At 51.7% G+C, this 13,482-nt stretch overlaps 5 protein-coding genes across 5 annotated transcripts; 2 read left to right on the forward strand and 3 right to left on the reverse strand.

The window, feature by feature from the left end:
- Nucleotides 1-3,186: 3,186 nt before the first annotated feature.
- PFICI_01886 (uncharacterized protein) lies at nt 3,187-6,921 on the forward strand (the record flags this gene model as incomplete). The annotated part of the gene is made up of 2 exons (XM_007830467.1): nt 3,187-3,296; nt 3,363-6,921. The coding sequence occupies 2 exons, from the start codon at nt 3,187-3,189 to the stop codon at nt 6,919-6,921; spliced, it is 3,669 nt and encodes a 1,222-aa protein (XP_007828658.1).
- A 782-nt stretch (nt 6,922-7,703) lies between these two features.
- On the reverse strand, nt 7,704-8,475 carry PFICI_01887 (uncharacterized protein; the record flags this gene model as incomplete). The annotated part of the gene is made up of 2 exons (XM_007830468.1): nt 7,704-7,942; nt 8,004-8,475. 2 exons carry the CDS (start codon nt 8,473-8,475, stop codon nt 7,704-7,706), a joined length of 711 nt encoding a protein of 236 aa, XP_007828659.1.
- A 1,021-nt stretch (nt 8,476-9,496) lies between these two features.
- On the forward strand, nt 9,497-11,104 carry PFICI_01888 (uncharacterized protein; the record flags this gene model as incomplete). The annotated part of the gene is made up of 1 exon (XM_007830469.1): nt 9,497-11,104. One exon carries the CDS (start codon nt 9,497-9,499, stop codon nt 11,102-11,104), a length of 1,608 nt encoding a protein of 535 aa, XP_007828660.1.
- Nucleotides 11,105-11,735: 631 nt separating this feature from the next.
- PFICI_01889 (uncharacterized protein) lies at nt 11,736-12,478 on the reverse strand (the record flags this gene model as incomplete). The annotated part of the gene is made up of 2 exons (XM_007830470.1): nt 11,736-11,992; nt 12,079-12,478. The coding sequence occupies 2 exons, from the start codon at nt 12,476-12,478 to the stop codon at nt 11,736-11,738; spliced, it is 657 nt and encodes a 218-aa protein (XP_007828661.1).
- Nucleotides 12,479-12,954: 476 nt separating this feature from the next.
- On the reverse strand, nt 12,955-13,396 carry PFICI_01890 (NADH-ubiquinone oxidoreductase subunitA; the record flags this gene model as incomplete). Its single annotated transcript, XM_007830471.1, has 2 exons — nt 12,955-13,058; nt 13,171-13,396. The coding sequence occupies 2 exons, from the start codon at nt 13,394-13,396 to the stop codon at nt 12,955-12,957; spliced, it is 330 nt and encodes a 109-aa protein (XP_007828662.1).
- Nucleotides 13,397-13,482: the final 86 nt, after the last annotated feature.

Genomic DNA, 13,482 nt, shown 5'->3' on the forward strand with positions numbered 1-13,482 from the left:
GACGTGCTACAAACCAATCTGGAAGTCGCAGTCTGAAGCAAGAGTCGGTGAGACGAAATCCAGTCGGTCAGTCAAGGCCTACCTGCCTTTGAGTGCTTATTTGGGATCAACACAAGAGATTGGAACTGTTGTAGTACACGGTATGATTCCGTGCAAATGCCTACCAAGCGAAGCATGGAGCAGGTTACGATATTGGAAAGGTTCATCCAAATCGCCGGAGGTCGATGCAACTTTGGGCTCAACGACTGTGTTATCACTGCAGCTTGCAAGGTCCAATGCAGAAGACATGTTTTCCAATACTTTGACCATAATTTGAGCTTGGGAAATGGATGACTTTCTTTAGACTAGATTGACATCATAGAAGGAGATAGAAAGAGAGCCTGTTGCGAGAAGGCTTTATGCTTATACTGTATCTGGCCAGCTCTTGGCGCTAGACCCCGCGGATATCAATGCCAGTAACCAGTCAGGTCAATCGGGTTGCACATTTTGGTCCACCATATGCCGGTCGCGCCGGGCATTGCAGCAGTTATGTAAGTACTGTTCATTGCCAGGTGCTTTGCCATGGCCGATGAGTCCGTTCTTTCCCAATTTCTGTCAATCACATTCATAGAGAGTCTCGAGCCATTTTGATCTATCATTCACCGACACTTGATATTCGTCAGTCGGAGTTGCAAGAATTAGAAAAAGGATGCAGGTGAGATACGGAATATGTAGTTGGGTAATACTGCGTGACATCCAGGCAGGCATTGGCAATTTATCCCCCAAAATCCTTCAGGACATACGAAGCACGATCGATGATCGACATTTATGAAGGAGCACCGGGGGGTCATACAAGGGACAATAGCGGGTTCACATGCATGCATGAACATTAGTTCACATGAAGGCAATGACCACCAACATATCAGGTGCCGCCACAGCGTGGAGGCGGAAAAAAAAAAAAGAACGAGTGCGATAAATTGCTGACGAGGCAAAAAAGACAAGACAAAATTTCTCAGCCGGAGATTACGTGTCGAAAAAAGAGTAAAGATACGAATTCCGATTGAAGGAGGTAGATACGTAGATACGCTGTACCTGGGGTTGCTCTACCTTAGCCTGCCCCGCACCGAGCTGTCGAACCAAAAATAGAATCATCAGAAAGTGATCATATGTTAGCCGCTTTTTCTCCCCCTCTTGCTCTCGGCCGCCAATGCTGTGTGTAATCTGTACAGGAACCGATCCTATGCGGCCGGCCCCCTATCCGTTACCCGAACTCCCAACAGGCACCTGCTTATTAGTGAATATCAATCTCTACAATGTTGATATGCTCAAGGTATGAGCAGGCATAATGTACGGAATAGTAGACGGGCTACTATCGAGTATAAACCAGGGACCCGTGGACTAGTGTGGACAGGGCAGTTTGCAAGAGGAACGGGTGGGTATCTTGCATCCTGGTCATTCTCGTAACTCAACAAACTGATGAACTCGCTGCCGACAAGGCTCATGGTTTGTAGCCCGCTCCCAGGCTCCGAGATTCGTCTCGTGGCTGTATACACGCAACAGCAATACGTGTTGCCGGATGGGTCTTGATATTTATAAGTATCATGCTTGTTTCTCTGGGCTATATTCTGTTCAACATTGGACTCGAATCTTCAAGGGGCGCATGTGGACAAAGGAACACCCCAGGTGGTATTGATGTCTTTAAAGACGTCAGAATGAACACTTGTTATTGCATCTATACGACTTAAAACCCGTAGCAGTCAAATGTTCCTTTGGTGCAATAAGTCCAGGGTATTTGCGAACCAACGGCCAATTGCTTGCCGGAGTGAAATCTTGTTACTCTGCATTATGCACGTAGATATGCAGAGAAGTTGTTTCTGGCTTTTGTCAAGGACCCTCAACCTTTATACACTGGATGCGGGAGCTCATATATGTAGGGCAACATAGATATTCCGTTCCTGCTTGAATTGAACTCTGCAAAAAAAACATGTTGGAGAAAGTGCCCAACCAAGAAAACTTGGACTGGTGCTTTGATTCGGGTTGATTTTCTTGTCGTTTCAACGCCCCCGTGCCTCGCTCGGGCGCTTTGAGAACCAACATAGTAAATACCGATGCATGTTCAACGTAGTATCGAGATATCTTGGGCGTTTACCTCCGTACATGCCGTCCCCTGTATTCCTTCCTGCAGTGCAGAACTTAGATGAATAGTCACAGTGAATCGACCGTGGCGCAAATCACAGACGCTTCTTAGTGGCTGTTGACGTACCCATTGATCGTCGTGCGGGACGTTGAAACGGCCCCAGAACAATACATCACCTCAAGCATGGCTCGCATGGCAGATGGTAAACGCCGGGGTCCATCCCCAACTGCGGGCCATCGATTGGACTTTGTTTCGATAACTGTACATCTGCATCAATTCACATTCTCTGAATTAGGTAGAATGTGCGAAGAAGGCATGTAAATCAGCCACGAGATAGAGGCACCAACAAAACATCAATATCACAAGTCTGTCATTTTTAGGTACATTAGTTGAGGGGGTCGTGCACGTTCACTTTGTACCACAGCTTTTCAGCCATGCCATCCAATCCCGCCATTCGGGCCAAATCCCCCGCGCTATAGGCTTGCTATTTGTCGCCGGCCTCCTTGCTAGGCCCTTCAATTGGATCGTTGACGGCTGACCAGCGAGCGCTGAGATTGGTACCTAGACTTGCTAGGCTTAGGTACATTTTAGGTAGCACTCAACCCGATGCATGGATTTGGAGTGCTCCGCCTCAAAAAGGTTACCAAGTTCCGTGCTGCTGAAAGTCGTTGTCTTACTCTCTCGACTTGCCGCGTAGGTTGCATGAGGTCTCCCGTGGTCTTTGTTACTTCCCTTATTTGCCGACAAAAACAACAAGGGAACAGCGCATCTGCCTGCGCCGAAATTGACAGCTGTGAGACAACGAGCCACAACAACACAGCGCCGAGCCCGAGGGACTGCAGCGAGCGCGTAGCGCAGCGAGACCCCTAATGTAAATCTGTTGCGAATCTAGATCAGCCCTGCCACGCCCGGCCCGTTTGCCTCAGCGACACGACTTACATACATACATGCAGCCCCAAACATAATGGCACTTCTCTCTACGAATCTCTGACTCCAGCTTCCGTACAGGCTCGAGAAATACTATTGCCTGTAATCGTCCAAAAATACATCGAGAAAAGGCGCACGACGACATGGACGCCGGCTCCTCTTTCGAGGCTGAGAGGGAACCCGAGAGTATGGCGGCCACCAGCTCTGGCGTCTCGTCTGCCTTTGAGAGATTGCCCGAGGAGATCATTCAGCAGTATGTCCTGGCACAGAGCAAGTCTGATACCGCGCGCTTCAACTGACATGTCTTTTGCAACAACAGGATACTTCAACTGACCGAACCAAACTCATTCGCCTCAGCAGTGCTCCTGAACACAAAATGGCGGCGGGTCTCTCAGCAAGCACATCTTTACGCCCACCAACTTTCGCATTGTCCTTCGTATGCGGCGAGCCATAGCGCTTCGCCGCCTGCTTCTGTCAAGGATGAGGATCTGCCGCGCTTGCGACGTCTCTTCTCGCGAGAGATCAAGCGCAACTTATTTGAGGTCTACTTGCGCCCGAAAACGACGACGATAAAGCTGGTATCCAACTCGATCAGCTCTTCCTCTGCCCCTGGCGGCGAGGGTATGCAGTTCAGCTCTTCGCCTCGGGGTCATCATGTCCTTGCCTACAATTCGTCTCGAATCTATGTGCTGGACTTGAGAGGATCTGATCTGGAAGTGCGGCGCGAACTCAAAATTTTGCGCCGCCCAGTTTCTACATGTATTCTAGACGACGGCACCGTTCTCGCTGTATTGTCCTCTGATATGCAGGTCGATATCTACGACCTCCGAGAACATCCCCCGAGGCGCACGCAATCTTTGATATTGGATCATTCCCCTCGAACTATAGCGCTGTCGCCTTGCGGAAGTGTACTGGCGGCTGCATATGAGGGGGGTATCGAAGTATCATCTCTTGGCACCGGTGCTATGTCTACAGACCGGAGAGCCGTCAAATGCGACGCTGTGGACTATCTGGCTTTCTCATCAGATGGCACACAGCTTTTGGGCACGACAACCTCTGCACACCAGTCAAATACTGTCATCCTCACCGCGCCGTACTATGATCCCGGCGCCCAAATGGCGGAAGACAACATCAGTGCATTGTGGACCACCTCCATCTTATTTCCAAACACTAGTCGTGACTGCAGCCATGCTACGTTGCTGCAAGAGTCGGGCTCTCAGGAAGCAAGCTGGACTTTTACCTACGACCGCAGTTTCGAGACCTTCCGTGCCGTCCGCATCGACGATCTCCGGAATGGAACAACGTACTTTACTGGACCGGCTCCAACCTCGAGAACAGCTGCTCACAGTACATTTTTACCTTGCACCTTACCTGCGGCCACCAATTGTGGTGATATTGTCTCTGCCGGGTTTGAAGGCAAGGATGTCTGGATATACGGCGTCCCCGAAGATCTGGAGGCTGTTCCAGAAACGCATACCGAGTCGGCGGTGCCTGGCCTGAGTCGGCACAGCAGTGCTCCGTCCATGCGCTCGCCTTCCCGATCACAGGAACCGGTAGGAGGCAGAGTCCTTCAATGGCAATTATTGTGTGACAGAAATCGCAACACATTTGTTGGTGGGCGTAAAATTGCGCAGCTACATCGTGTGACCACGGTCAAATGGGTTGCTGGATATGGCGATTTTTCATTCCAGGAGCGACTGGTCATCGCTGCTCAAGGTGTCATGCCAGCGAAACTCATCACTGAGGAGGACGGCATGGACTTTGTTGATGGTGGCAGGTTGACACTTGTGGACTTTGATCTCGGTTTCACCGACGGCAAGGATACGGAAGTCACCATTGAGGTGGGAACAAAAGAGCCCGAGGTCCTGGAAGAGGAACTTCGAGACATGGCTACGGAAGTCGCCATCGTAAGAAGACGGACTGTAGCCCAAAGGGGGGGCGTCCGCTCCGGTCTCATGCGATCATCAACTCTTGCCGATCGTCAAGCAGATGATTTGCTGAGGCCGCCTGTTCCACCAATTCCTACAAATGATGACGACCCTCTGCTCCCTAGGCGTATGACAGGGCCTCGTACAGAGGCTCGGAGAGCCTCGATCCATGAGGATCCAGAAGACCCGACCCTAGAAGATGTTCAGGAGGCCCTCGATGCACCTTATGCACATGCAAGCCCACGCACAGCGCCAACTCTGCGACGTGCCGCGACCGCGGCCGCTGTGAACCGGCGGCTCCATCCCTCGGCCGCAAATGGCGGCCATGTGGAATACAGACGCGCAGATGGTAGGGCAGAGCATCCCCATGAGAGCGACGCTGATAATTGGGTTCCGCCTCCTCCACCGTATGCCAAGGAGGATCCTGGCGATGTACCCTCTTTCCTACGACATGCCGCAATTCCAGGAGTAGGTCTGAGCCCGGTTCCCCAGGGCACTTCGAACTCAACGACCTACACCGCGCCTGTGTTGCCAAACATCAGCCCTCAAGCACTGCAACAAGTGCCACGTTCAATACATTCTTCAGGATCAGGACAAGTATCCCAAGGGTCTAACAATTCACACGGACGGCCAGAACTGGCGAGGTTACAAACCTCCCCAGCTTCGAAAAGGCATTCATGGCAACAAGGTCACTCACGACCGAGACCAGGAAGTGCTTCGGTGGACGCTAGTCAAGGCTACTCACACATGTCATCAGAACGAGTGCCGAATACCGCCCATCCAGGGCATTCCCAGCTGTCACGGCACACTGACCAAGAAGATGATCTGTACGATGTTTCACCAGTAGAGCGACCATCACAGTCAGCGCAAGTTCCACAGCTACACAAGATTAATACAGACACTCCCAGATATGAGTATGGTGGTACACATACGTCACCATCTGGTAACTATTCAGCAAGCACAGGAAGGAGCGCATCTTCATCTGAGGCGCAATCTGCCGCTACCACTACATCTTCGGGCGTAATGGCCAACGGCCAGCCCTTGAATGTGAGAATACCTCCACAAGGTGCCGATGACACTGGGAGCAACAAGACAGCCGAAAGTCCTCAGATCGGGCGTCTAGCGAATGCGTTCACGTGGCCTCGAGTTCGGCAAATGGGGTCGTCAGGAGGGGCACATATTGGCGGGTACCCTCATTCGGCGCCAGCAATCGATACCAACAATGCCGAAATCATAGCGGCATCTTTGCCACCGGCTCCAACGTCTGATCAGCTGACCAGATTGAATAGTCGCCGGGATTCTAGACCACCACGGCCGGCCTCGGGCAGTTTTCAAGTGCCTCGCGTTCCAGTCGGTCGCGTTTTACATGACCGCGGCCGTTCATCATCGGGAGGGAGCGGTCACTTCTCTGGAGCTCCTGAGCCAGAGCAGCCATTGATCATTAGCACTCCCAAGGGCGTCTCGGGTGCCTTTGACGCTCCTAATCATGACCACTCACAACAATTCGATAATGGGGATCCGGTGATATTCGCTCCCGTGCCTCGTCATCCTGGTCCACAAGCTGGCGCCAGCAACAGTCGACCAACTGTGGAGCGACTGGAGACAATCTACAGTATCAGAAGTGTCGATAGTCGAAATGTGAACCATAATATGCTCACATTGCCTCTGCACAATGGGCAAGGACAGGCGATCCCAATTCCTCCGGCACCACCCTCAGCTGCGCTTACCACGTCCTCGCTGCGGCACCACTCCAGTCTTAACAGACGGCCAAGTCGTGCTCGCAGAAGTGCCGCCAAAAATATCAAGGATGCCAAAAGCCGGGGGTGGACTGGTCGTCGAAAACAAAAGAAAGAGAGCGATGCCATGAGTCTCGCCTGGACTGACGTAACGTGGGCGTCCAAAGCGCCGAGGGACGGACCGGGCAAGGAGAAAAAGTGTGCTGTAATGTAGGGGTTTGGAGAGATTTTTCATTTTTGGCCTGAACATGTTGGATATGAGTTTCTCGGGCGACAAAAAAGTATGGAAATTAAACTGATTATTGGCTCAGAGCTTGGGCGCTGGCATGTTTGGACTTCATTTTATCCACTACCAGCATGCTTTTTAGTCACTATGGAGGAGAGCATATGCGGAAAGGAGGTTATCTGTCTGTTTTTCTTTTCTACTACAGAGTCAGCGAGGTTCTAGCGTTGCACATGAGGTCTTATGATACCAAAATTTGATATTAGAGAGCATATGAAGAACGATGGGATGGGGACTTTCATCCTGGGGTAGATATCTTATTTCCTGGTCATGAATCCAAGACCGCCATATACTTTTTTACTTCTTGCTCTGGCATTGGCAGATGTGATAAACACATACAATTGGCTACATATAGTAGCAGGGTAATGAGAATGAAACCGACCCCTCAGGCTCATGTGCAAAGGGGGTATCTTGCCTGAGGCCGCGCGCCGCCCTACCCGCTTTCTCCGTTTGTTTCTCTCTGAAGAAACGCACGCCGTCTAGACTGATACTGGTGCAAACGTTTCTCTTTCCTTCTCCCTTTTTTCCTTCCAAAGATAAAATCAACTTTCCAAAAACAGTACCAGAAACGCCTTCGCCATGATTCCAAATCTTGCCATGCACCGCTACAAGAGAAATACGCATATTTTGCCCTATTCAGACGCCACTTGAGTACCAGTGTGCTGATGAACTCAAGAATCGTGGGGATCTTCTTCGACGATGGTGTCAGAGTCCTAAAGGTCCAGCATCTCGACATCTCCCTCATCGAGCGAACTGAGCCCGGAACTGGGTGGCCGGGAGTCTGGCGTGGGCTCCCGCGGTCGCTGATTGCGCTGAAACATCATGTCCCGCCACTCGTCGATACTCGAGACGGGACCGCCTTCGACTAAGACCTCACCGTGGTCGCTGGGCTTTCCCAGAATGGTGCTAGCATACCTAGAGTCATCGTTCTTGCTGTGCTTCTGCTTCAGTTCTGCTCATATAGGTTAGCAACACGTTGAATGTCATGACCGGGAGAAGAACGCAAAACTTACGACTCAGGTAGTCGATGGGAGGTCGCTCGACCTTCTTGCCCTCCTCGGGAGGAGCGGCCTCGAGAAGGAGGCCATTCTGAGTAAAGGCCTCGGCGATTCTGGTGATTCTCTGATTCTGTTTTCCATCAAACCACTCCTTGAACTTTTCAATGCCGCGCAGCTCGGGGTCGCCGTCAAAGTCACGGTCCTCGCGCTTGTTCTCGTCGCACGCAAATGCGCCCACGTACTCGAGGCCCTGGCGGAGGTCGGGCAGGGTGACCTGGGGGTCTTCGGGGTGGTTGTGCTCCATGGCTTTTCGCGTGGCCACGGCCGTGTTGTAAATGTAGTCGGCCACGACCTCGGTGAAGAAGTCGAGGACCGTAGGCCGGCATGAGTAGTAGCCTTGTGCGCGCAGGGCCTGGAGTATGGCAGGCTTCAGTAGCGCCAGATAGAACCTTTTCTGTGTCATCGAGTTCGAAGCGTAAGGCTCCATGATGTTTATATTTGCGGTATCTTTCTCCCGGGCAAAGGAAGAGATCGCTTTTCGGGCTTGTTCGTCTGCTCGAGATGGAAGGGCTATCGCACGGTGGCTGATCTCAGAATATCTTGACCATGGACGGCACCCTCGCCCTTTATTCTGGCCAGTAGACGAGAGAAGCTTTATGCGCAGATTGCAAACGGGTTTTGCGATCAAAGTTGCTGCGATTTCGAAGCCTAGCGGGTGGTGTTCAGGTTGTGTTCTCAGTTCAACTAAATTGTGCTTTTTGGCAAGTCACTGGTCAAAAGCGGCAACTAGTGCGCCGGGATCGTCAAGGAAGGAACAATCAAGAGGTCCAAAGACTAAAGACATTAATCATTACTGCATTTGTCGGGGGTAGATGATTGAAAAGATCGTGGGTGTGGACAGAAGCAGACCGAGATACTTTGGTTTCTCTGATTGTTGATGCGATTCACAGCGGAATAGTCACCGTGGTTAGCGGCTGCACGGCCCTGGACTTTTAGACCAAAGTTGTAAACTTCAGCTGTCTTTCAGGGACCCTTCAGCCTTTACCTTTATCTTCCAGCAGCAACCACTCGGATGTCTTGCCCACCTTTCCTGCCGTTGGCCGCCAAACAAAACCCGAGCCCCAGGCCTAGCCTCTGAGAATCACCTGCACGTAGTAGCTCGTACCTGGAGGCACCTTATTACAAACCCTCCAAATACCTAACAGTTGAAGCTACCCCGCGATTGTGCTCAGGTCGCGTGTTTTCGCGTCGCTAGGAAAACTGCACTTAGAGAGAATCCCTGCCACATGTTTAGAGGTTCTTGACTCAACCCCGTACTTGGCAGGTCCAGATTTATCCCAACGTCATTCGCATTTAGTTTTGCGATCACGCCCATCGCGAAAGCAACAACCAACGCCTTCTTTGTGCGACATTGAGCCAGCCTCTGCTGTCGTATTTCTCTCCATCTCTCTTCTCGCTGTCTCGTCCTCCTTGGCTACCTTGCAGCCTCTTCTCTGGAGGCCATCAAAATGGCGGGCGATGGTTCCAAACCGACCTTGAAGCTGGAAACCAGCCAGATCAATCGCCCAGACATGCCGCCACCTCCCATCGCTGCAACACCTTCCGCCGAGACGCCCAGGCCCATACTAAAGCTCAGCAGCTCACGGCAATCATCATTCAGCGGCGACCTACCCACACCTTCCGGTGAGAAGAAGACTATTCGCATTAGAGTCAATTCGAGCCAGCCCAGCACGCCGGCGACCGCCGCCCCTCCCGTCAAAATCACCAAGACTGGCAGATCGTCCAAACCAACGGAAAAGATCATTGCTGCCCATAAACGCAACTATGATAGCGATGATGATGAGGAAGATAATGCGCCCATGGCGGGTCGTCGCATTTCCAAAATTCAGATCAGAACTCCCACGGCAACAACAAACTCATCGAAAAAGGCATATGCTGTCCAAACACCAACGGGTCGACTCCTGCTCAAACCCAAAGGGAAAGCTGTCGAGCACAAGCCTGGCGAGGCATGGGACTCGGAAGCAAGCGACCGGGAGGAAGATCCAGTCAGAGAAGGCGCTGTTATACTCCGGACCTTACCTGGGCCCTCGACAGATTATCTCAACAAGGCCATTGAAGAAGGCAAGATCGGTATTGACAAAAAGTCGGGGGGCGCTGACCTTTCTGTTGACTGGCTCGACGCTAAAGACCGGCGAGCCATGGTCACGATTGATGGTCACCATTTTGCTGCAGTACTCGTGGATCTGCCCACCATTGTCGAAGCCATGAAGACGTGGGACAAGAAGAATTTCATGAAAAATATGGATATTACTCAAATGCTGCTGTGTTATGAAAAGGTAAACAGCGAGCAAGAGGCAAAGACGATACCATTGCCTCAGATGGTCCAGCAGATGGATCATAAGTGGCCGCATGGCTTGACTCCCCCCATGCACGACGCTGTCAATCGAAGGTTTAGAAAGCAACCAACAGAAAAACAACTGATCAGTACGGCTGCCCAGGTTAAGAAACTGCTGGCCGAGGATGCTGAATGCGTTGAACAACCCAAATACGAGTTCCTAATGGACGAAGATGAGGACTTTGATGAGTCAGGTGATGAAGATGCCGAGGGCGAAGAAGTGGATGACTACTTTGGAGGCACTGATTTCGCAGACGAGCCCACCCAAGAAGACGATGAGGTGGACCACGCCGATCTCGAGGCCGAGCTGGAGGCTGAGCTGGCTGGAGAATTCGACATGGATATGGGAGATGCCGAAGGAGCTACTCCTGCTACGCAGCTTGAAGCACAAACGCCAATGACTCTTGAAGCTACCACCCCTGCCGCTGGAGCTGCCGAGGCCAGTGATGCCGATGGCGAGGACGAAGAAGAGGTATCCGATGAGGACGATGACGATGACGATGACGACGAGCTTGATGAGGAAGAAGCAGCCAAACAAGCCGAGTTCAGAGACATGAAGAACGAGATGGTTGGGCTACAGAAGAAGGTGTCAGACCTTGAAAGTCAACTGGATACACAAGCCAACCCACTCATGCGCCGCCGTATTCTCACCAACATTGACAATCTCAAGAAGGAGATCTCATTGCGCAAGGCACAGCTCAATATCACGGACGACGAATAGATCATGCCTTGACAAAAGATCCTGATTACAACAAGATACAGTTGGCCAGCAACATTCCCAGGCAGCGGATAAAATATTGCATACTAGCAGGTTATCATTATTTTTTTTTTCTAAATATTTTTCAATATGGGAGTAGATGGAGGCGTCTGGCGTTTGGCAATTTGAATATCATGGCAGGGGGAAAAGGCAAAGTCACAAAACTGTACATGCACAAGAGACGGCCCACCAGGAATGCCTTACGAAATGATACCCAGCCTGGTTTTGGTAGAGCCAAATGAAAATGCGCACAGTCTAGCAAAGAGGCTCTCACTTTGCAAAGATACAAAGTTGCGCCATAATTGTCTATTCTTTTTTGTCGTATGTGCACATATATAGTTTACAGTTGTCATTGTATAGTACACGCAGTTGCTATTCTCTTCGGTCCTTTCGTAGGTTTGCTGAAAGAGAAGTGAGCAGCAATCACAACGGCAAGGCTTGAACCGTAGTGTTCCCTTGCCATCTGCCCAGGTCTCTGGAATATTTTGTCCAGAAGATGTACCGTAACCGCGCTGTGATCTTTGCATCGAATCTCGCCGAGGGTTGTCGTTGTCGTCCTCCTCATCCTCCTCCTCCTCCTCCTCATCCTCACACCTTACATGCTCTTCAGGTAGTTGCTCTCCTTGATCTTGGACCTTCTCTCCTTGCGCATGGCCTTCCGGAGGTCCTCGCGCGCCGCCACCGCCGCCAGGGCGCCCTCGGCCGTACCCTCCTCGTTGGCCGGCATGTTTATCGATTGCTGCTGCAGCGGGATCTTGGGGGCCAGGGCCTCGAGGTTGCCGTCGGCCAGGAGCTTGGCTTCGAGAGAGCGCTGGCGCTTGGCGGCGATTCTACGCTGCTTCTTGGATTTCGCTAAGGGCAAAAAAAAAAGAGTGATTAGTTATAGAGGTTCTTCATTCGAGTAGCTTATAGAAAAGAAGAAAGAAAGAAAAACGTACAGAATTCGGCCTCGGCATCAGCAGCTCCGGCATCATCACTCTTCTTGACCGTGACGTCGAGACAGCTCCACAGCCACGCCGGGTACGCATCATCGGCCAGGGCCACGGGGTCCGTCTTGTTCTTGAGGTAGTTGAGGCCCGTCAGCACGGTGCCCTCGGCGCACGCCGACAGCGCGGGCTTGTCTTCTGCGGCGGGAGGTGCATCGCCGAGCGGTGTGCCAAAGGTTGGGTTCGACGACGCATCTGATGATGATGATGATGCGGCGGGTGCAGCAGCCACGGGCGCTGCGTTCCTCGGTACGGGCGTCGATGCAAAGGATCGGACAATGACGGGCGCTGCCCGCCGCGATATTGTCCGTGTGAGCGACGAAGCGCTTGTTAAGCACCGCCTGCAAATCATATCGTGTGTATGTGTGGTTTGAGTGTGGTGAGGTCTTGAAAGGTACTGTCCCAGAGCTACAAAGTGCAAGGCACCATGGTGTTGAAGCTAGCCAATTGGAAATTTTGTACGGCGGGCCGGATGGACCCCTGGCGCTATTTGGGCCAACCTCGTGCCTGCGTGCCTGTATGTTAACAAGCGCAACGACGACAACGACAGTAGCAACGAATACACACGCAAGTTGACCCCAGATACAGGACTGATTTGCTGAATTTTTTGGTAGTTGGCAAATTGGCAATTTTTCATTTGATATATGTACAGGGTCTTGTGGCTACAACGCATTGTTAGTTGTACGGCCAACGACCCATCGCCCATCTTGATACTCTTGGAACCAGCACATTCATGGGAAATAATCTCTGATGCATAGATGAAATCATCAGGCTCCCCTCTTAGAATACCATGTCTGATTCGCCCCAGCGCCTATCCGGATGAATCCATTATTTCTTTGCCGGCGTGGCCAGCTGCGATGGATCTATGTAGTTTTGTTGCTCAAACAGAGTTCCGCGCACGCGGTTCTTCTCCAACATCGACAGGTATCTCTCTGGTACATATTCAGCATACTTGCATTCAATATTTGGAGGGATTGGAGCCAAAACCGGGCCACAATGCATCGTGCACTGCTACTCCGAGGCTCCAAATACGTCATGACTGACCTCTTAACTTGCCGCACTTCTCCAGGTGATTGACTCCTTCCCGGTAGTAGCATTTGCTGAGCTCCTCTCTGACTAGACGTCCCATCATGACCTGCACCCATTGCTCGCGGATAATGGAGTCCTGGGCGGCCTTGAATGCCTTGTTGTCGTCGTAGTCAACGCCGTCAAAGGTGGGCGGGACCTTGGGCTTCTTGGCCAGGAAAGCCTCGGACTCGGGAGTAGGCATATTTGCGATCGATGAGCTCTTGCGTCCGGGGGGGAGCAGGGGATCAATTGGCCGGTTTTGGTGGTGAGCTGATGGCTGGTCGTGTA

This window comes from Pestalotiopsis fici (assembly GCF_000516985.1).
Source record: "Pestalotiopsis fici W106-1 unplaced genomic scaffold PFICI_Scf_1, whole genome shotgun sequence".
NCBI classification, from domain to species: Eukaryota; Fungi; Ascomycota; class Sordariomycetes; order Amphisphaeriales; family Sporocadaceae; genus Pestalotiopsis; species Pestalotiopsis fici.